This window comes from Miniopterus schreibersii (genome assembly GCF_964146895.1).
Source record: "Miniopterus schreibersii genome assembly, chromosome: 1".
NCBI classification, from domain to species: Eukaryota; Metazoa; Chordata; class Mammalia; order Chiroptera; family Miniopteridae; genus Miniopterus; species Miniopterus schreibersii.
The window spans coordinates 75230794-75254337 of record NC_138101.1 but is presented as its reverse complement, the minus strand read 5'-3'; the positions used below and the strand labels follow the sequence as shown (position 1 = coordinate 75254337).

The 23544-nt window shown below is 41.1% G+C and overlaps 1 protein-coding gene across 6 annotated transcripts in view; it reads left to right on the top strand.

The window, feature by feature from the left end:
* The window catches only part of SFMBT2 (Scm like with four mbt domains 2), a 203091-nt gene that overhangs the window by 159600 nt on the left and 19947 nt on the right, over nt 1-23544 (top strand). For all 6 annotated transcript variants that reach the window (XM_081161619.1, XM_081161621.1, XM_081161617.1 and 3 more), the window contains 5 exons: nt 6108-6221; nt 8759-8801; nt 10672-10742; nt 12857-12996; nt 20292-20401. In XM_081161619.1, coding sequence (XP_081017745.1) covers nt 6108-6221; nt 8759-8801; nt 10672-10742; nt 12857-12996; nt 20292-20401 — 478 coding nt within the window. The remainder of the gene's footprint in view (nt 1-6107; nt 6222-8758; nt 8802-10671; nt 10743-12856; nt 12997-20291; nt 20402-23544) is intronic.

The window sequence follows — 23544 nt, the reverse complement described above, 5'->3', positions numbered from 1 at the left end:
ATCTGCATTTTAAAGTCGCCCTCCTCAGGTGAGCCATATGCACACTGGAGTTTGTAAAGGACTCTAAGAGATCCGTATGATGGGCAGAGTGTGGCCTGGTTCAAAGAAACGTGTGTGAGCCAATCTCTTCTGTTTAGAAGACCAGGTGCAGAAAAGTGCCCCTTAAGCGTTCTCATAATTTGTAAAAAAGTCAGGTGGTTAATAAGCATTTCTCTAGACTTGCAAAAATGAAACAAAGGAAAATGCAAATGTGAAAATAATTACATTTCTAGTCAGTGCAGGTGGTTTGAAGCCTTTAAAAAGAGGTGTGGCCTGCGTGAGGTATTGTTGGGAGGAGCTGCTTCAGCAGATCAGACTACGGAGCAGAATTTCCTGCACAGTCAGGAGATGGCCCAGCAGTGGGAGCTGTCTGTGGGAGCAAGCCCACATCTGCTTGGTCCCAAAAGCTGATGCTCAGTCGATCAGGTTGTTGGTGGCCAGCAACAGAACTGACTTTGGCTGTCACAGCAAAATGGGAATTTAGGAAGAAGGCCTTTTGATGGAGGCTCCAGGAGGCTTTGCAACAGGAGCAAAAGCAAAGTTTGGACTTTCAAGCTGCTGTTGTGATGAATATGACTTCTGACTGACCACACTCTGGTTCAAGAGGTCTGAGCCCGGCATCATCTGCTTGCAGAGAGAGGGTAAATCTGGCTCCTTCCCCTTCTGTGGTAGGTGGCAGTGGCTGCCTCATAATGGAATTCTGCAGAAGGGATATGGGGCCCTAAGAGGAGTAAGACATGCTAGATAGACCAGAAACAACAAACAACGAGAGAGAGAGAGAGAGAGAGAGAGCAAGAAAGAGAGAGAGAGAGGGGAAAGGAGAGAGGGAGAGAGAGAACTGCCCACCTCAAAGGCCCTGGAGCTAGACCGCTTGGGTTTGAATCCTGGATCCACCACTTGCAGGCCGTTTGATCTTTTTCTGTATCTCGGTTTACTAATCTATAAAGTGGGGATGAAAATAGTCCCTATCTCTTACGGTTGTGGTGAAGATTAAACACTTGGGAAAGTGTCTGGCCTGTAGTAAGTGCTGTAAGTATTTGCAGTCCTGTGAGTGTATATGTCTCTTTCTCCACACACATTTAGTCCCATTTCTGTGGTTTTCCTTTAGGTTGTCTGTTTTCTATCATATCTGGATCTTGCCAGCCACAGTTTTGCTACCCTCTTTATTCCTTGGTAATTTAGCTTTGGAGCTGACAAAGGGATACTCTAAAATCCTGTTACTAGGTGGGTACATGCCGACGGAAGGAAGCGTGACGGGTAGCCCAGGGGGTTTCCAGCGTCCCGTTCTTGCTAGCTCACCATAATCTACTAGCTCTTCATTCTTCTTAATCGCACACTGCACCCATCACTATTTGGTGTGACCTTTAACTATTAATGAGGGTACTGAACAAGGTTAACTTGTTTCCTTAAATACCTTTGCCTTTTTTCCCATCCCAGCTTTTAACTGAGATGGAGGGGTCCTTCCAGTTCTATTACTGGAGTCAATGAAAATCAATTGCCTTTCTCTCAGTTGGCTCTCAGTCTCTTTCCTCACATCCCTCTTGACTCCAGTCCCCCAGTAGCATCTGCTACTCCTGTGCTTGCTCGCCCAGGCTTGTTCTTGTCCACAGTTTGCTGGGAATGAAGCAATTATGTAGTAGGAATGCGATAGGGTTGTGTTTCTAAGATTTCAGTGCCAGCACAAGCCATCTCTTTTTTTTCATCCTGATATTCTGAATTGAACAGGTCACATTTGATTGCAGTGCCCTGAGTCATCTGCTAGATCAGACCATGACACAGTCTCTGTAATTAGAAGGGCAAGTGGAATTTTGTAGAAGTGGAGGGTAGATGCTGCTCTGAGGACACAGTCTCAGGGTACAGAAAATTGAAATACTATTTTATGGTTCCAAAGTGATTCTTACAAATTTATATGCTTGTACATTTGCTTTGTGAGTATGGAAAGTCTTTCTCCTCTTAGCAGTGAAATAAAGCATAGTTTAGCTTTATTCCCTTTTAAGGTAACTTGTCCTTCATTAATCTGACCTCTGTGGCAAGACTGTGTTCATGTGTGAGACACCTTTCCTTTCTGAATACCTTGTGTTGTGTTGTTACTGTGATGATAGTGAGGTTGTCATTGTAAAATCAGTAATTCATTCACAAGGGCTCAAAACACATGAAAGTATCTGGTCAGATTCACTCTCCCACTCCTGTCCCCCCAACCTACACCCACTCAGTTCTTTTCCCAGCAGACACCCACTGTATTAGTATTTTTCTTTTCCTTTTATATTTATTTCATGCACATATAAATATATGTTACTTCCCCCTTTTTAAGCAGATGGTAGCACACTATATATACAGAGTGTTCCGTACCCTGTTGAACACTGTGTATTCAACTATTCATACTCTTTTTACATATAAGTATATAAAGAGGTTTCTTATACTTTTTATAGTGGCAGAATATTCCATCTTGTGGATGTGTGTTTATTTAAGTTCTTCCTCATAGATGGAGATTTAGGCTTCCTGATGGTTTTTGAGATGAAGGGTCTGGATAAGAATGAATAAGTAAAATCCATATTGACTTGATGCAGCAGAATTGAAGTCAGAGATTGAGCATGGTCTTGTGTCATTTATAAGAGATTTTTCTATGAAATGATAAAAACATCACAGTGGTCCTTAGTGGAACATCTAGATTTGCACAGGTGGTTTTGGCAGTCCCAGAATAACCAAGAAAAGAGCATTGTTTACCTTTTTAATGAATCATTTTGTAGGCTACTGGGTCTCTAATCCTGGAAAATAAGGGGCTATGTTCTAAAAGACTATTCTGAATCCAGCCAGATGTATCAATATTCATACAATTGATAAAGGGAAATAAAGAATTGGTACCCATTATTCAGAACAGGATTGGGAAAGTTTCAGGCTCAGGAAAACTTTCTTGGGGGATAAAGAACCCACTTTTCCATTAGTTCTTGTTTAATACATGCCTTAATGGACTAGATTTGGGGGGTGGAAGAAAGGCAGGATTATAACTTTCTTGAGGATGTGGTAGCTGACACAGTGTGGCTCATAAATATTTGCGTAATTGAATGGAAAGCATGATCAAAGAATTTTAAAGTACTGTAAAGACAGACTTAGAAATGCATTAATGTATACATTCTTAAAGGGTGTATATATTAAAACATTAGTATGATGTGATGTTTGAACTAGCAGAACATTGGGAGGCAAAAGTCATAGTTCAGGAAGGAATAAGCTATGAAGTTCAGTTTATGCTGCTTTTTGAAGTACTCCTTTGACTTTGAAAATCTTATTTGTACCTAAACATCAGTCTGGAAATAGAAATATATCTTTTAGATGAATTCAGCCTGTTAGCAAACTTGTTACATCGCTAAGAAACACAAGCTATTTTTGTGAGTCTGAAAATGAGAGCATCTTCATCCCGTGTATTGGGGAAACAGCCCAAAGACCCTCTTCATTGCACCCTTCGGAGAATTGTGTGCCCTTGGGGACAAGAAAAATCACTTCCTTTTGAAGCTACTTGGAGGGTTTTTTTTAACCTCTTGTTTGTGCTGGGTTTCTTCTTATTTACTTGATGATTTCTTCGACAAATAGGTTAAATATTGACCTTAAACAAATAGAGGACCAGATATTTCTCCATCAAAATGGGTTTATTCAGGAACAACAGTGAACTGCAGTTTGGGATATATGATCGCGGAAGTTCAGAAACAAAGGAGAGCGACAGTGTTTTATGGAGTTGGGAGGGGCTGTTGCCAAGGAAGAGTCCACTGGAGGCTACTGAGAGTCCAGCTATAGAGGCTTCTCATTGGCTGAGCTATTCAGTCTCTCATTGGCTGAGCTGTTACTGGGCAAGGAAGAGTCTTCCTCCTGCGGAGGTAGTGAAGTAGTACCACTTGCTGTCAGGGATGCAGGTGCCCCGCTTCTTGTTGGGGGCCATAGTGAGTGCGGGTTGAGCGACACTTGTGTGAGAGTTTTCTATTCTAACCCCCATTTTATTTTATTATTTTACTTTTTATTTTTATCGTTTTATTTTATTTATATTTTATTTTATATATATTTTTATTTATATTTTCATTTTATTATTTTATTATTTTTTGGCTTTTAAACAACAGAAATTTATTTCTCACAGTTCTGGAAGGTGGGGTCTAAGCTCAGGGTGCCAGCGTGGAATGGCTCTGGTGAAGGCCCTCTTCCGGAACTCTGACTACCACTGCTCCTTGGGTCCTCACATGGCTGAACGGCCAGGAGAGCTCTGTGGGGTCTCTCTTCTAAGGCCACTAATCCCCTCATGAGGACTCCATCCTCATGACCTAATCACCCCCACTGGCTCCACCTCCTAGTACTATTACCTTGCAATTAGGCTTTTTTAAACCTCCGTTTTAAATGAGGTACCTGTTAGCCCTGACTGGGTAGCTAAGTTGTTTAGAGTGTTGTCCCGATACCCTTAAGGTTGAGGGTTCGACCCCAGTCAGGGCACACACAAGAATCAACCAATGAATATATAAATAAGTGGAACAATAAATCGATGTTTCTCTCTCTCTCTCTACCCCACCTCAAATCAATTAAAAAAATTTAAATGAGGTTTCTGTTTATTTTCACAGTTGAGTCGTATGAGAAACGATTTCTATTCATTCAACCGTGTTGAAAAGTAATCCCTGTAAACACGCTTGCATTTATTTAGCTTATATATATTTTAAATTATGGAAGAATTAAGCAAAGAGTAAGTTAAGATTTATAATCACAATAATTGCTTTCTTTGAAGTGACTGATGGCGATGATCATATGTGTGTTTAAGAACCTGCACTCAGTACTCTCTTCAGCAGCACATATACCTGAATCTGCAGTCAGGTGTTCAGGGTACTTTATATGCACCGATATCTTGGTTTAACACTAAATTGGGAACCCACATTTATCAAATAACATACTCTGTTTTCACAATATCTGCTTTAGGATGACAGTTAAGGGGTTGGGAGCCAATATAATGTCGCTAACATCCAAATTAAAACGGTTAGGACCATTTTGTGTTTGCTGGTATTTAGCTGTATGAAGTTACGTTTTTGAGGCGATACAGTTAAAAATTCATCTGGTGTCGTGTGACAGCCTGGATGTGTGAGGGGCTCTCCTGTGTCATTTTCATCTTGGTTCTCAGTATAGAAACCAAAGCAAAGCAAGATTAAGCAGCCAGAGCCCGTTGTTCACTCTCTATTAATAGAGCCCTCTCTTTTGATTCTTGGTTCAAGACTATCTTCTCTCAAAGTGTTTTTTTTTTTAAGGACTATTGATTTGGAGTAGGTGTTTCTTCTTTTCATTAGCTTTCTGGGTTCCAATTTTATTCTCTCAGTAGCTAGAACTTCTTGAAATTGTAGCTAATAACTATATCCAGATCTCGCCCTTTCAGAGGCTCAGCTGTGATGCTGATGTATCGCAGGGCATTGTTTATGATTATGAAACAGGAGGTAGGCAGACCCACACTAAAAAGACAGTGCTACCTAAGTGATTTTTGTGTGACATGGCAAAGCCTACAGGCCACAAACTGAGCTCAAAATAAGTAACTCGAACTTACACGGGAACACATTCCCTAGAGAAATTGTGTCGATTGTGTTCACTGCTCGTAACTGGTGTTATAGAGTCTGACTAGTTCTTTTTAACAGTCTTGTTTAACTTTCATTAATTAAAGGTTGACCTTTGCTTGATGTTGGGTGAAGAATAAACATGGTGGCTTAAATGTGTGCCCTGTGGCCTCCACCCCAAGCTCAGCCACATTTATTTAATTTCAAAGCTATTCTTGGAAAGGAAAGACTTGTTCCCTTTTCTAGCTTTTCTGGCCCTGAGGCCACTTGTTTCTAGGTTATTTCCTCCTCCCATTTTCAGTGGGATGTATCTCTTTTCCAAACCCCCACTCTTTTTGAACCCCTTGTACTCTTTGCTGTTTTATATTTCAGACATTTGTATCTGTCCTAAGACTATTGTTGGTTTTGTGATTAATATCCAGGAGAATGTTTTTCTCAGTCTCAGGGAAGCTGAGTATCCTCAGTATTTTTTTCAGTAAAACCTGTTTTTTTGACTTTTCAATGCAGGTCTGCAGACTCCTGCTCCAGAGTTTATTGTTGACGTTGAATCCATGGACATCTTCCCAGTGGGCTGGTGTGAAGCGAATTCTTACCCTTTGACCACACCACACAAAACAGTCTGTAAGTATCACCTCGTTTGGAGCCCAGATGGATAAGCTCTGGGTTTGGGTGAATAAATAGGTGGTTCTGTAAAGATAGGATAGCCAAGTTGTTAAAATAGAAAAGATTTTCCACAGAGCACAGAATTTTTTCAAAATCTCATTTATCCTTTAAGTGTCTGCGTGAGATACACATTTCAAGGCTGACAAACTAAGTCACAGTGATGGGACAATTGAAGGTCACAGAGAAGCAAAAAAAAAAATATCTGGAATAGTCACTCTGTTTTTTATACAATTTATTATTTTGATTAAAAAATTAAACTAAGTACTATATTTTTGTATTATCATATCTGAGAAAGGACTACTTTTTCTCATGAGGTTTACCCCCAAAATCTCATAATTGGTCCCAATAATTTACTGACATAGATTTAAATACTTAACTACTCTTAGCATTAACTAACTGGTGAGATTTCAACTGTACTTTGAAAAGAGCATTATATCACATCCTTCTGATCCCAGAAATACCAACTTATATGCTTTTTTTTGGTTTTTTGTTTGTTTTTTTATTTCAGAGAGAGGAAAGAGAGAGAGGAACATCAGTGATGAGAAAGCATTATTGATCCGATGCCTCCTACAGGCCCCCTACTGGGAATGGAGCCTGAAACCTGGGCATGTGCCCTGATTGGTTCATGGGTGACGATCACCCACTGAGCCACACCGACTGGGCAGAAATACCAACTAAAACAGTATTAGTGGGGGGAAAAACAGTATTAGTGGTTAAGCAATTCAGCAACACACACACTAAATATATACAACGGTGTGTTTTAACATACATTTTATAAGCATTATCTTGAAAAGGTATCATTTAAAACTCTTCAAACTTAATAAATCTTGGCATTATTCAACCATAGGTGTATCAAAAATACTATTTCAAAGTATAGGTCCTTAAAGACAAAGGGTTTTGCCCGGCCGGGCGTGGCTCAGCGGTTGAGTGTCGACCTAGGATCCAGGCAATCGGGGTTCGATTCCCGATCAGGGCACATGCCCGGGTTGCGGGCTCGATCCCTAGTTGGGGGCGTGCAGGAGGCAGCCGATCAATGACTCTCTCATCATTGATGTTTCTATCTCTCTCTCCTTCTCCTTTCCTCTCTCTGAAATCATAAAGATATATTTAAAAAATAAAAAAGATAAAGGGTTTTAATTTTTTGTGAAATAGATTATATTTCTCATATTTTTGATATTACATGCTAGCTTTACTTTCTAGCAGTATACTAGAATGTACACTATATGTATAATACATGTATTATATGGATAACTTATGTAGAATCTCAGAACAATGCTATAGAGAAAGTTCCATCTCACAGTTGACCTTTCATTTCCTGATGTCAGCTGATTTTGAAGGGAACCTAGAGTCCTCCTATTCGATATTCATCAAGAGTAGGGTGGGACAGTGTGTGAAATAAAGAAGATAGTTGCTATTTTGGACACAGTGGATGTTAAGGGATTCTTCTCCCCCACATACCATACTGCTCCATGAGTCTGATCCAATGAGAGTAATATCTTCCCCTCACTTAAAAATATTTCTAAAAATGCCCTGGCTAGTGTGGGCTCAGTTGGTTGGAGCATTGTCTTGTACACCAAAAGGTGGCAGGTTCTATTCTCGGTCAGGCACGTACCCAGGTTTTGGATTCAATCCCTGGTCAGGGCGCCTTTGGGGGACAATCTCTCTCCCCCCCCCCCTCTCTCTCTCTCTCTCTTTCTCAAATCAATAAAAACATACCTTCAGGTGAGGAATAAAAATGTTTCTAAAATTTTGAACTCAGGATAATTATTTCAATCTCAAGGCATTCATTTTTATTTTTCCCTCTAAATCTGAACCCACCAAACTTGACAGCTTTAGAAGTTTTGTTGGGATTGATTTTTGCTTATGTTGGAATATTTAGGAATACCTGTGCCAAAATTAATAGATCCCAGAAGCTCTGGTCTGTCTTTGTTAAGGTGGTTTAATCAATTATAAATATGAAATGGAAATGTTCTTTTCCAAAAAATTATTATTGACTGGTTTATGTTACTACTTGACAGACACATTTGGTAAGTACCAATCCTTCTTTCAATAATAAAATATTTTAGTTTAAAACATGCCTGTAATCCTAATTTGGGAGTAGCGGTATGGTAACATTGTTTGACTTATCACACTTTCTTTGGGGAAAAATGTCATCCGGATAATCGTGCTTGCAACAATTTATCTTACCAGGTGTGTTCATGTGAGGTATGATATGTGTGCCGTTTTCCTTTCTTATTAAATCACATTTTAAAACGAAGTAGACAGTGTGTAGTGATAAGATTAAATGTACTAAATTCTATTTAGACCTCATTTCTGATAAGTCAAAGTCTATTTTATGCTAGAAGAAATTAAGATAAAATTGTGGCATGAATGAAATAACTTGCAGTATTTAAATTGTTACTTTAAAACTGACAGTTTTACACTAAGCCATTTTTAAAAAATGCTTTTGCCCGAGTAGCTAACTGAACTGATTTTTCTTTTTGCCTGTTTTATAGCACAAAAGAAGAGAAAGATTGCAGTTGTGCAACCAGAAAAACAGTAAGATTTTCCTTTCTCTTCCTTTCCTTTTTTGTTGCTGTTTAGTTTTCAAAAACTAAGTGAAAAACTAGGGAGTGTCTTTATAAAGAATGGGAAGCGTGGCTGTTGTTATTGGAGTTAGTTCGCACTTAGCACAGTAGTACAGATAACAATAAAATATATCTACTGTGATTTATTTTGCACCTGTTGTGTGCTGGGCACAGCGCATGCTTCTAAAGGAACTTCTCCAGATTGTAACTTCCCACTTTGATTCCACTTCAGTATACCTGAAGGACACCCCAGTGGCGCACATTACTAGCAGTGGCTCTCTGGGACAGTGGTTCTTAATGCCCGAGAGGCCACGCAGCCCTACCCAGCATGTTCCCCATCACTAGTCACAGGCAAGCCTGGTGGGAGAGACTCCAGGCTGCTGCCCAGCTTGGCTACCTCCCAGCTGGGTGACCTTTTCAAGTTGCTTTAGTTTTTTTTCATCTCAGTATCTTCATTTGTAAAATACCTATTTCTTGGGGGTTTTAGGATGGTTAAATTAGATTCCGTGTGTGAAATTTGTAGGCCCTGCATTGTTGAATAAATATCGATTATCTCCCATTTTAAGTGTAATTTTATGAGGAAAGAGGGTGTTTGGGCAGCGTGTGTAGATGCCAGCAGTATGTTTTTGGAAACTTGTAACTGCGGGTAACATTTCATATATTGGAAAACATCTAAAATATACTAAAATACATATCCCTTGCCAAGCCTTTCTATTTTCCTAATATACTGGTGGAAATGAAATTGAAAACAGCATTTTTCATGTACCCAAGTTTAAATTGAAATAAAATGAAATTGAATAATAACTACATTGTTATTGGACAAATACCCATTTGTGGGTATTTCTTGAGCATTCATTTCCAAACAGTGTATTAGGCTAATAATCTGACTTCAGTTTTATCTGGATAACATTGAAATAGAGAATAAATAATAAAGTAATAATTTTATTGTTGAATCCAAATTTGAATTCCTAACTCCTAAATTTGCAGTCCGTGGATCCCTGGATTTCACCCTTTCTTTATACCAGTCCCCTAGACTGCTTGTCAAACACAGACAACTTGGCTCCCATCTCGTCTCCAAAATTTCTGACTTAGCCTGTGTAACAAGTTCCCAAGTAGCACTGATCTGCCAATTTGGGCACCCCCACTTTGGGAACCAATGCCATAGATGACCCAACCAACTAATATCTCTCATATTGATTTACTTTGACTTTATGTAGCTTTTCAAGTGTGGTTTTTACCCAGCCAACTTGGATTCCCCTGTAAAACCCATTCTACTTTCCCCCCCTAAGGCTACATATCTTTGTATTTATTCAGCAACTTTTTATTGATCTATAATGTAGACTTTTGTCCTAGAATAAGCCTCATCAGTGGGTAGGTTTTCTTTGAAGATCTTGTTTTCAGTGTGGCTATGACACACACAAGCACAATCACCCAAAATCAAAGGTCTGTAGAAAGTGGTTTTCAATTAGACATTAGAGAGAAATCTGACTTTAATTAAAGTCAATGTCAGTTGATGTTTCTTCATGTCTAAGATATAATTAAGGACATTATTATAATTCTATAACATGAGACCAGCCCAGGAGTGACCTAGAAGAACCTCATTGATCAGCGATGACCCCTCGAGGGTCAGATGTCTTAGGGTTATTACAAGAATTTGAGAACAACCTGTCTAAATGATCTTTTTATGTCTTCTTGCTGATGTTGCTGCTAGATGCACACATCCTATCTTACTAGGCAGCTTAGATTTTTGTAATAGTCATTTTACATTATAAAAAGACTTTGGAATGTAATGGTTTCTTCTACAGTGTGTGACCCATAAGAGTTATTTTCTTTATCAACAGATTGACATCCACAGTGCCTGTTGAGAAAATACCTCATGACCTTTGTTTATTCCCTCACCTAGAAACCACAGGTAAGTGAGCCCATTTAGGGCTTTCTGTCACTTCCCATTTTTTCATTGTGAGTGGAAACATGCACGTATTTTTAGGTCAATATGTGAATATCTCAGCTTTGAGCTTTTTCTCTTTTACTCTGTTGCTACTTATTAACAGATACCTACTCTTATAAAAAAAAGGCTTTTCTAAGCTAAATCCTTTGTGCTTCTTTTTTTCTGCTTCTTGGTCATTAGCTCTAGACAGTTCTCTTGGTCTGCAGGGAGAGGGCCCATGTGCTAATTAGAAATTATGAGCCCAGTTAAGTTTGTGTATCATGGAAAATCATGTGGAAAAAGGAGTGGAAAGTAATCACTATTAGGCATTCCTTTTTGATATTTTATGCCAGTCCCACTTGAATTTTTATAGTAGTGGTTAATACAGAAGTCTCTGTGGGCTTTTAAATTGTTTCTTAAAGCCCTCTGTGAATAATACATATTTTTTAATGTATAAAGTCCTGCATCTTACAGTAATCTTTGAAAACGCAAGTGTGAATTACCCTTTGACCACAAATCTGATTATAGACTTGTTCATACATTAAGTAATATATTTTGATTAAGAATTCTATTTGCTACTCAAAGTGAAACCTGCTCTGAATTCTAGGATTAAAACCTATATGCTGTGGAAAAATCCTATTAGTTGAAGTTATCTTTGTCTTCAGAAAGCAGTTTTATGAGTAGACTTACTAAAATTGTTTTTCCCTAAACGTGTGGGCAGAGTAATCCTACCAAAAAATTTCCATGTAAATGCAATTGTGGACTTAATTTTTTTGCCTGTTGTATATACAATTTAAACTTCAAAATGGTTTTGAAAGAACCGTGTCTGCAACTCTTTCAGAGTCTGTAATTGTTGTTTCACTCCCTCTTCTTACTGTTGGTTTTTAGTTGAAATTCCATGAGAACAAAACTTTCTGGACTGCTAAATTACCATCTTAATTACAACAGCTTTTATACAGAAATACCACTGTGAGTGTAGCTTAGCTTGGGGCAAGGTGAGAGAGCCTGAGTCTCTTAGCTGAAAGTGAAGCCTCTTTCTGTGTTTTTAGGCACCGAGAAGCTTTAGGATAATATTTTATCATTTAGTCAGTCTACTTTTTTCCCATGGCAGCTGGAGATATAGCTAGACCAACAAGGCTCCTGGTTTACTTTCTAAGTTGAAAGAATAATAACAGAAATGCAAATTTGAGCCCCTGTAAGGAGCTTTTCAAGGCCATCAGGTTCGCAAACCAAAGAAGGCCTGCAGTCCCTCGTGTTGGCCTGGGTGTGGGAGACCAGGAGCTCTTACACAGTGCTTGTTCGAGTGTCTTGTGGGTTAGTCATTGAGAGAACAGCTCGGCCATGTCTAGTAAAACTAAAGCTACTCAGACCCCATGGCCGCGCAACTCTACTCCTTGTTACATACTTGGGAGACTCTCTGGTCCTTAAGCAGAAGTCGATTTTTACAGTTGAATTCATTAAAACACTGCTGGTAACATTGGGAAAGGGGAAGCAACTCGATGTCCATCAATAAGAGAATGAAAACTCAACTGTAATATATTCCAACAATGGAATAATAACCAGAACTGAAAATGAAAAAATGATTCCAGGTAACCTCTAACCAACGTGGGTGGGTCTCAGAAACTTCATGTTGCACCAATAGAATGTTGCCGAAAACCTTTTATGAAATATTCTAAAAATATATATTGCTTGTTGTTACATACATACATGTATATGTGTGTGCTAGAACTTACAGACACGTGGGAACGATAAATACCAGCGCAGGGCAGCGGGTACCTCTGGGAGGGGTTTCTGGGGTAGGACACACAGGAGAACTTAGCTGTGCAACCTGATTTTTTTTTTTCCTTAAGCCTCACCCCGATCCCTTAGTTACGATTGTCTTAGTTTTTGCATGTTTTGTGTGTCTTGAATACTGCATAATAAACAGAAGATTTCTTTTATATGGTAGAAAGATAATCAGAATTTCTAAGGTAGTACTGTGTCTGTGAAACGTTCTAATGTTAAGACACAGTGCGCCTCTGGGTAGTTTTGCCAACCAAACGGACTGAGCAAGCCTTTTGTTGGTTCCTAAAGCGTCCGCTGTGCTGCTCTCCACACAGGCACTGTCAACGGGAAGTATTGCTGTCCGCAGCTCTTCATCAATCACAGGTGTTTCTCGGGCCCGTACCTCAACAAGGGGAGGATCGCAGAGCTGCCTCAGTCGGTGGGGCCGGGCAAATGCGTGCTGGTTCTTAAAGAGGTAAAGTGCTTTCGTAGTCCCACGTGGCTTATTTCCACAGGTGTTTAAGGTTTAGGGCCATTTCTGAAGGAGATAGTAGAAATGTGAATCAATTCAGGGGACGTTTACCAAGCCCCTCCTTTCTCAGTACTGTGGCCTGGAAGCTGGTCATATGAAGATGGAAAATGGTGTTTCTGCCCATGAAAGACCCACAGTCTAGTGGGAGGGATGCACATACATGTACATACCATCCTCCGAGTCAGGGGAAACATTACGCTAGGTTTGAATAGAGCTTCGGGAAGGCAGAGGAGGGATCAGTTGTGCCTGGAGTGAGGGCTCAGAGCTGGAGGGAAACCGTTTCCCCGAAGAGGTAAGTAGCTTGGAAGGGTAAAAGAAAGGGCTTCCTGTGACAGGAGAGGGTATGGTTAAGAATGAACTCTCCTCAGCCGGGTAGGAGCGGCGTCTTGGTTCCCTCCCTTGCAGAACGAGCACAGCGCCTGCTGGTAGGAGGTGCGTGAAGGATGCTTCCGTGGGCTCTGGGCACTCGCATGAGGTTTGTGCTGTGGCTGGATCCAGACAAAGCCCCGCCCGCTCATCACTTTGATGGTACCATTTCCCATTTCTCAACCTGCCTTTGGGAAACAACCTGCAGGTAGAGGTGAAGCCTAATTACGCTGGTGGAGGTTTCCCTCTGTTACATTTTTATAGCTCAGCCCCAGACAGTGTTTGGAGACGGACTGGAATTTTGGAACCATTTCTGAACTGCTCTTGAACTGTCAGCGTTTTTCACACACATCAGTGCTTTCTCTTAAGAAAAGGGACGCCGCATATGTCTTCTTTATCGCCCCTGTACTATGATGAATGTGTTTTAATCCCTTGGGCACAACAATTCCTTTATCCATTGAACAAATGTTGATAAGGCAACTCTGAGGAGCCAGGCACTGCATGAAGTAGTAGGTCCCCAAATCACCTGCCCTCTGCTTGTTTGGTTCTCATGTTCCTCTTGGGAAGATGACATGATTCTGAGCTTGGTGTACAGTCAGGTGAGTTTATAATAGAGACAGGAGCAAAGTGTTCTGGGAGCACAGGGAGGAAGTGACAAAGACATGCCAAGTGACACTTGCTCTGGGTTAGGTGAAGTAAGGTGGAAGTTCAGGGTGATGTCTGGGAAAAGAGAGAATCATGTATGGCTGGAAGATAGGATAGGTCCTTAGACTGGGGATAATTCGTGGGTGTAAAAGAGTGTTTGGAAAAGAAAATATCCCATCTTGCAGGGTTACCTCTGAAAGGCAGCAGCGATGTGGGTAAGCGGTAGGTACGACCACTGGTTAACAACTCTATAAACTAGTGCAGTCCCTACAGGTGTTAGACTCAATCGGGGAACCCAAACCAGGATTACCTGTAAGAATTTCTGTCACCACATAAACTAAGACCCTTGAATTGAGAACTGACTCTTCAGTCTGCCCGTGCTTCCGGGCTGAGTGCATTTTTGCTCCAGCGGTGTTGTATGCCTGAATTGGTGCCTGCCTTCATTGTGAGTGATCAGAACAGAACACGGAAGCTGCTAAAAATGCAGTGAACTGATGGGTTTCTTTGAAGCCGCCTGCAAGCTCCTGTACACTGCACATCCAGTTATTAAAATGAGCTCCTCGGTCACCTGCCGGCTCTGTTAACAAGCAAGATGACCTTAGGTTCCATCTCTCTTTAGCGGTTGGTTATTTTACTTTTACTACATGATTTTTTTAAGTCAAAAGTAGTTATCCCTGATCAATTCTCCGATAAGTACCAGCAGCCAGATTTAAAAGCCAGGCCAGAGCAGTTTTCTGATGACAAAACTAGTTTTCTGCTGATGTTCAGAAAATGCATGAGGCAGGAAGGGAAAAAAAAAATAAAAAGCCAGCACTTCAGTTCTGGGAGTGCAAGAAAAATGTAAGTTCTGCCAAGCCAATATTTATGCTAATGCTCTTCCTTCAGCACCAGAACCTCTGTGTGGTTTTAAATTTCATTTTACTTTGAGAGAATGAGGTAATTGGAGCAAAGACAGAGTGCATTTGCTTTTTCAGGCCATCGGTGCTGTTAGCAGTTACAGGTTTTCATATCTTTGGAAAGTGTAAAGTGATAGTGCCTTCTCTCTGCCTGGTCTGCTGGAAGCAGATAACGTCTGTGGGTTTCGGTGCAGAGCCGGCCTGTGCAGAGCTGAAATGCTGGCCGAAAAGAGGGGTCCTGAGCTCAGAGGGCAGTGTCCCAGAGAGGAGGAAGTTTCTGGCAGAAGTGATTATTAATGTGTGTCTTTACTCACCTCTGGTCAGTGAGCATGCTGAGCATTGGACTTGAGTGATGTTTTGAAGTGCTAAGAACTGTGACTGGCTCAGTCCTAGGAAGGGTGCCACCAAGGCAGGAAGGTGACCTCTAAGGAGCTGGGGCCAGAGCCAGAAGGTGGCAGTCAACTTTGGTCATCCCACATAAGGAAAGAACAAGCAGGCCTGGGGCTGGGGTTGGGGATGAGCCTGTTGATTCCCCCTCAGAGGCTGGGGCATTGCAATGGGATCCTGGACCCTGTTGCATGGAGGGTGGGACCTGTGAGTACAGACAATAAGTGGTGGTCGTTATCATAAATCAAACCTGTATCTCAGTATGATCATTGTCAACCAGGACTGTCCTTTCCTATCCCAAATACTTTCTCCTGCACGCCTGCTTCAGGAATGCCAAGGTGTCCCAAATACACACACAGACTGCAGATCTACGTGAGCCCTTGGCAAAGTTACCAGGTTTTGTATCCCAAGCCTGCCACACCTCAGAGGTTGTTATTGTCACTCTTATTGGCCATTCACAAGGGTTTTCGGGAAATTTCTGCTTTATGCTTTCTATGCAGTCTCCTTAACCACCAGGTCTATGCTACTTACTTCATACCCAGAGAAATAAGGCAGGTGCCGCGTGCTTGTGTCCATGTGTGAAAGAGACATTAAATGAGTGAGCCAGCCTGAGTGCAGTAGAGAAAAGGAGCGTGGAGCATGTAATGATGTATTTACTCACGTCATTGTGTCCTGCCATGAAAGGGCCATCTTCTGATGGACACGATGAAATGGGAAAACAGCCACCAAGTCCTGGTGGCAGAAATGACTCTGAATACACGAGCTCGGGAAGAATTGTAGAGATTCTGTTTTTATTGAGACTCTAAGGGCCATGGAGTAAAGGCAGCATAGCAGCATAATGCTCCTGGGGGCTTATAGAGATTGGAGAAGCATCCGCGGTCTTTCTTTTCTTTTTCTTTTTTAAAAAAATATATCTTAATTGATTTCAGAGAGAGGAAGGGAAAGGGAGACAGAGAGGTAGAAACATCAATGATGAGAGAGTCATTGATCGGCTGCCTCCTGCACGCCCCTGAGTGGGGATGGAGCCTGCAGCCCGGGCATGTGCCCCGACCGGGAATCGAGTGGAGATCTCCTGGTCGATGCTCAACCACTGAGCCACGCCTGGCCAGGCTGTGGTTTTTCTTAAACATTACTTGGTTTAAGTTATTTAAAGCCAGTATGTAACCTCTATTTTTAGCAAAAGGGAGAAACCTGTCATTTCCAGGGGGAATCTCTGGGAATCCTTTTTCACGTTGCCCATCACCTTTTCATGTGTGACACTCACAGTTGCTGTGGAATGGGCTGGGTTGGCAGCGGAAACGACCTCCATTTTACGTGCTGCTGTTTGGCAGCATGGACCGGTCGTTTAAGGGATGAACAGTTTGAGTGCCGACACTACATGAAAGGGAAGGAGTGGGAGAAGGAAGCTGACATTCACTGAGGAGCTCCTGTGCACCAAACACTATTGTGGTGTTTGCTCCTTCCACTGCTGGTAACACTCATGCTCTTTTCCCCTTTGTCTCTTCCTCCCTCTGATTATTCCTCCCTCTTACCCATACTGACCCACTGACCATTTTCTGAACAAACTGTTGTGCTGGATGGAGCAGGGGTAAGAGAGCAAAGAGACGTTGCAGGACCAGGCAGTGGAGTGCACTATCAGCTTGCTCAGAGGTCCAGAAAGACGGACATACTCACTGGATTTAACGTCAGGTCATCAGTGCCCTTTCCCAAAGCATTTTTGTGTAGTGGCTAGAGAGGAAACTAGATTTGGGTAGGTTGAGAATTGAATTGAAGATGAATAATTTGACAGTATAATTATTTTTTGTGAGATGTTTGGTTCTGAGAAAGAAGCAGTAATAAGAAAAGTCAAGGAGCTTCTAAAGAAAGTTATTTCACAAAGATGCGAGACAAGTATCAGTATGGGCCAATGGGGATAGAGAGACCAAAAGCACAGGAGAGTTTATCTTATGGGTTGAGGGGGCTGCATTGATATTAGGAAGAGGGTTACCTTTAAATATTTTGTTATGCAAAATTTTTATCACCTTTATTTCTCATAATATCCCTGTTGTAGAAAAGAAAAATTTTCCCCTCTAGTTTCTTAAATTCAGTGGCTGAGTCCTGCAAATTAAAATGACAAAAGACAGATTAACTGGAGAAAGTGTTTATTTTGAATGCACACAAGCCTCACAGAAAGGAAGTGAAATATTCTTACATACCATTTTAACAAAAGGCAATAAATTAAGGAGACGCAATAAGGCAAAGGAAAAGGGGTTTGGGCTTCTAGGGGTGGTATTGCGGGAAGGTAAATATGCTGGGGAAACTACTGGAATATAATAAGGGCTCTTTTAGTAGGTTTGTTTGTGCAGAGTCACCTCTGTGCCATCTTTCTTCTTCCTGTGACAAGGGTGGTTCTCTTTCTGGTATGGGAGAGATGAGACGAATGTCTTCACAAAGGGAAATTTATGCCCTGCTCTTGGGCAGAAAAGGGGAGAGCAGAGGGTTCCTCTTGTGTCTGCTGTTTTTCACTTGCCTTCCTGCAAAATAATCCATTGTCAAAGTGGCATATTCTGAGGTGGTGCGTTCTGACCCCCTTCGTTATGAACCAGGTAAATGGCAGTGCCCCCACTATACAGAGGAGGAGACTTAAACATCCTGCTTAAGGACTCAGGGCTTCTAAGGGATGGAACTGGGATTTGATTTGGAATCTGTGTATTTACAAAGGTTATTGCCTTTCTGCTATATAACTGTATGGGGACTTCTGTGTAGAAGTATGTTCTCAACAAACATTTCATGATCTCCAAGAGGTTGAGTGAGGCATTGCTCCAGCATGAATTATGTCCTGCTAGTTCATGGGAGGCAGGGTCCATGCTCCACATTCTGATCAAGAGCATCATGAACTGCAATGTTTAGCAAGTACAGTGATTCAGTCTAACTCTGGGTAGTGATAACAGCTGCCAACTTAGTCACTGTCCTGGACGTAACAACAATACACTAAGATGCCATGTACACAAAAATTACTTAGCTCACAATTCTAAAGTTTTACAGGGAGCCTATTGAATTCGGAGACAAATGATGTGGCATTGGGAAAAGTCATGGGGAAATTATTCAATATAGTATGCTTTATACAATTTAATTGCTACCTGTTTCCAGACTGACTTGAACTCTGGAAGGCATTTTCTTTTCACAGCCACAAAATACATTTTGATATGCAGCAAGTAACATGTAGCTCTGGGGTTTTTTCAGCAAAACACAATAAAAAGAATCAGTTGAAATTTTATTGTCTGTTGATAAACACTTGGCTCATTATTTCAGCCAGTTCTAATTGGATTTATTTTTCAACTCAGTCTCTAAATTGTACTGACGGCAAACAGTAAAATCAGATGATTATTCGAATACAGAAAACTTAAATACACCCAATCTGCTTGTTCTGCCTTGTCCTGGCTTTTTGGTGCCTTAAATGAACCACCTTTCTTGATGGGGCATCACAGGACCCTGGGAACATAGCAAAATGCTACTCCAGGAAAGAACAGACAGTTGCCATGCTGACTGCTGAGTATAAAATGTTTTAAGGTTAAATCCTCAGTTTTAATATTAGAAAGCTTTATTGTTTTTTGGAATTAAATCAGGATACGAACCACACCAGTTACATTCTGGAACACATCACATACATGAAAACTGAAACATGAAAATTCTTATAACATCTGCATCTCCTTCCTTCCTATTTATATTGTGCTGATCTCCTCCAAAAACATAGTAGGTGCTTCGGCAATGATGCCAGTGTCCCATCTCAGTAAGATATTTTTATCACTCTTTCAGTGGTGTTTTGCTCTGAAACATGAGGCATGAGCTCAGTGTCTGACTTGTTCCTCTTCTGGACTGGGGGAGACTCCAGGCACGCAGGTACTGTGTCCTATTCTAGTGTGTATGCTCCCAGCCTGGCACATGGCAGATCCTGACAAGTAGGCATTGCATGAGACTGAACCATAGGTCTCATGCTCCTGTGTACACTGTGGTGCACCTTCACATTCTTTCAGTTCTCTATCCACATAACAGCAACTCATGAACATGCCAGAACTTACAAATGTTCATTGTTAATGATTTGCTTATGGAAAGGGCTCCAAGGGAATCTAAATTCCTTGTCCTTTTCATTTGAGAAGCACATCAAGATTAACAAGGATGTGTCCTCTCCCCAGAGCATGCAGTTGGGGCTATAGAAAGGAAGTGCCTGGTCCTTTTGGGGGTGTCACACAATAGGCAGTGACAACATGCTTATTTTCTTGGACTTGGGACTTGGGAGTGAAGGGGTCATTTGAGAAAATAAGATATCAGTTGACGTTGGATATTCCAGACTTCCCTTTGAAACACTGCCATCTCTGAGAGAATTGTCCATAAATTGGGGCAGCATCAGGTGAGTTTCACATAATTGTTACCCTCCTTACAGGTATCTGAAGTCTGTCCAGAAGTGTTGGCATGAACCTGTTGTCTCCATCTTATTGATGCCTTTTGAAATTTATTTTTAAGAACAAAATGAAATTCTCAGTAGCTGGTCCGTCTGAAGAGTGATCCTGTTGAAGAATAATAGTCAGTGGCTCTTTGGAAGCTGTAGGTATTGTCTACAGGAGCTGAGACAGGACATGGAGGACATCGCTCATTCATAGGGTCACCGGGAGTCAGAGACACCTCAACGACATGTAACACACACATTGGAAGAAAGGCTTCATATTTTCTGCAACCAGAAATGTTAGTGAGAGTCTGCCATCCCCTCTTGTCAGCAGAGGGATTGGATTTTACTACCCTTTCCTCCCGTTGATAGCGAGCCTGCAGAATGTCCTATCCGACTTCTTCATAGCCCTTCACCTAATAGAACAAATGCTTCTTGTGTCAGCAGGGTGGTTTTCAAAGCATCCCTGTGTTAGCAGGACTGGCTACAAATGAACTTCATTGCTGTTCTTTTTCCCCCAACAGGTTCTTAGCATGATAATCAATGCAGCTTACAAGCCTGGGAGGGTATTGAGGGAATTACAACTGGTGGAAGATCCACACTGGAATTTTCAGGAGGAGACACTGAAGGCAAAGTAAGTGTTTTCAATTCTGGGAAATAAGGGTTCTTGTAATACTTGGTCTGCTCCTTTGAAACTTGTTCCTCTTTTTTTTAAAAAAAATTTATTGATTGATTTATAGAGAGAGAAAGGAAAGGAGAGAAAGAAAGATTGATTTGCTGTTCCACTTATTTATGCATTCATTGGTTGCTTCTTGCGTGTGCCCTGACCAGAGATTGTACCTGAAAACTTGGCATATCGGGATGATGCTCTTAACCAACTGAGCTACCCGGCCAGGGCCAGAAACCTGTTCTTCTTTTTGACGTAACCCAGAGAAATGGCAGCAAAAGGAAGGGCCGTCACCCTGCAGTTCTGCATACTGTGCGCAGATTGTTGGCATTTTGCGACACAGCGTTGCCTGGAGCCTTAGAATTCTTAAAGTGAACTAGATAGTTGCTCAACTAATACTTATTGTGCTAACCATTCAAAATTAAAATATACTGTATTCAAGTCGAATAGATTATTTGATCAAAAGGGGAAATTTTTATTAAAAGAACGGATATCCCTTATCAATATGCATTATCCATTAGCAGCTCTTAATACTTGATACTGTAAAGAGTTTAATTAAGCCAGGTCCAGACATTCTTTACTCTGACAGTTTTAAAAGATAAAGGGACCAATACCTCTGTTTGGTGTTGGTGAATGGGCTGCAAGCTGACATGTAGTTGCTCATTTGTTCCTTTATTCGGAAATAGGCTAATCGGAAAGGTGCTATTTTTGCCTCGTGTTAAGTTTCTTGAGCTCTGAAGCTGAGGGCACCCACTGGATAGCAGGCTCTTCGTCTAAGAGGCAGACAGAAAACGACCCATTTCTCCAGATACATTTACGTTTAATAATTGCTTTGGTATTCTGAGAGGGTTTTTAATATTCAGTTATGTTTGTCAAATAGAATAGGTCTTACTGGTCAGCTTCTTGTATAGGTGAACTAGCATATTGTTTAGATGTAACATTTGGGAAATGATGCTGTTGGAAAGAGGGAACCACTTTTCCATGGCCAGCGTGTAGATAAGCCCTTCTTTAAAGAAAGCACCTACCTATTCATAGTGAAAGCTGAGGAATATTACATAATTTGTGTGAACAGTAATTATTTACCCTGTAGTTAACCTTACGTTGGTACTAAGTAGAGTTGACGTACTGCATTTTTCTGCAACATTTTTTGTCAGTTGCCCACTCAGCATTTTCTAGTGTCTTTTTCTAACATCTCTGATTTTAGACTCGGTAAAAGTCACTTATGGTCTACAGATATTCTGCCAAGTCACAAAACTTAAAGGGAATATATGCAAATAAGGAGAATATTTATTTGTATGAAGTGGCATGTCAATGAAAGGTGGCACCATAGCTCATCCTTCCTTTCTTTCCCAAGAAGTATGTAAATCAGCTTCACATGTAGCCCAGAGAAAAGTAAAACAAGTTTTTCCCCCAGTGTAATATTCCATATAGTTCTACGTTATTTAAGGGGCCAACCATTACCGATGGTAAAACACTTTGCTATAAGGGTCAGTTCATGAAAGCAGTGATGGCAGAACACCTGAGCAAGTGTTTATACAGAAACTCTTATTAATTCTTATTTTTAAAATGTTCTATAACATTCAGTACATCCAAAAGACACCTAATGGATATGGAAATTGCAGAAGTAAAAACATCCTTAAACTCCATTAAACTCTCCCCTGCTCCTAAGTAAGCCAGAAACTCGCCCCAGACACCAAAGCGACAGGGAGCGTTCGTTTTGCGGTGCTTGCACTCACTTCCACGTTACCACGCCGATCAGAGCCTTCATTCATTCCAGCCTGATGTAATCAAAACAGACACCGTGCGATCCCTGCCGTATTGTAAAGGCGCTCGGTGCCTGTTATAGAAGATGTGACAGGGAGTTCCTGAGCAGGATCTTACACGGCCCCTGAGGAGAACACGTCTGTGTGAACGGGTTTCTTGTGTGGGGATCACAGTGGCCTCTCAGAGAGGCTGCTAATGATGACAGGTTTACAGCCAGCCGGAGCGCCCCTGTTCTCATGCTGCGTGTGAGTCACCTCTTTTCTCCTGATGTAAAATGGCAACTTTTTAGATCCTGACAACTTTGCTGTTTCTTTGGTGCAAATGAGAGGAGAGCTCGCTCGCTTCTGCCCGCGGAGCAGAAAGGCTGAGGTGGTTTCCATCACGAATAAACGAACTCGGCTCAGAGACCTGCGTTTAGGGCATTCAGCTGTCTTGGTTGTGGTCTCGGAGTTATAACATTACAAAGAGGGTTTTCAGGAAGAAAGGGCGTCGGAATCTCCACGGGGCTTTATGATGCTGCCGCTGAGTGTCTGGGTTCTGATGGGTTTTACTTCTGAAGAGTAAAAAGACTCATTTACTTGAGAGGCTGGAGATGCCGTTGAAAGATTTGACTTGTAATAGAAGGAAAACTAACACCGTCACCCTGTTGCTTGCAGCTGCTCCTCGTGTTTAGTTTTTCTGTTTATCCAACAACCAGACCTTTATCTGATCACCATGTAAGGAGCCTGTCATATTATGCATCTTCAAGATACATTAAAGGCAAAACTACAGTGACTGCAGTGCCAAAGGAAAAGTGGATTCTGATGTAGTTCATTTCGGCTGTTCTAGAGGAGAAAGTTCATTCCTTCCTATGAATTTAACTGTACTAAATGGACCTACATTATTTTGAATTTCAGGAGGAGGAATTTAGGTTATACCTTGGTGGAAATAAAAAGAGTTCCAACTTTATGCACCTAGAGACATTTAAATATGTTTTCCAGCATGTTATAAAATCTTGACAGGGAATAAAAAATCTTTTCTTTGAATGGCTTTTGTGATAATCTTTATAAAAGCCAGCTGGAGGCTTAATAGATTTTCCCAGTCATTTATTACAGTCATTCAGAGTATTTAAATAATTTTGAGTGAATTAGACTTCATTATCACCCAGGCAGGAGCTAGGAGATAGTGAAATCTTTACCTCTAGGTGAGTCATTCTTGGCTTTATGGAAAAGATATTTTGGTTTCTCGTTTTCCATAAGCAGTGACTAATTTTGTATGTGTTTTTATCCATTTCACTTTTGTGGGCCTTTTATTCACGCCCACATTTTATGAACAGTAAGACATAATATTTGGTTCTAAGGAGATTT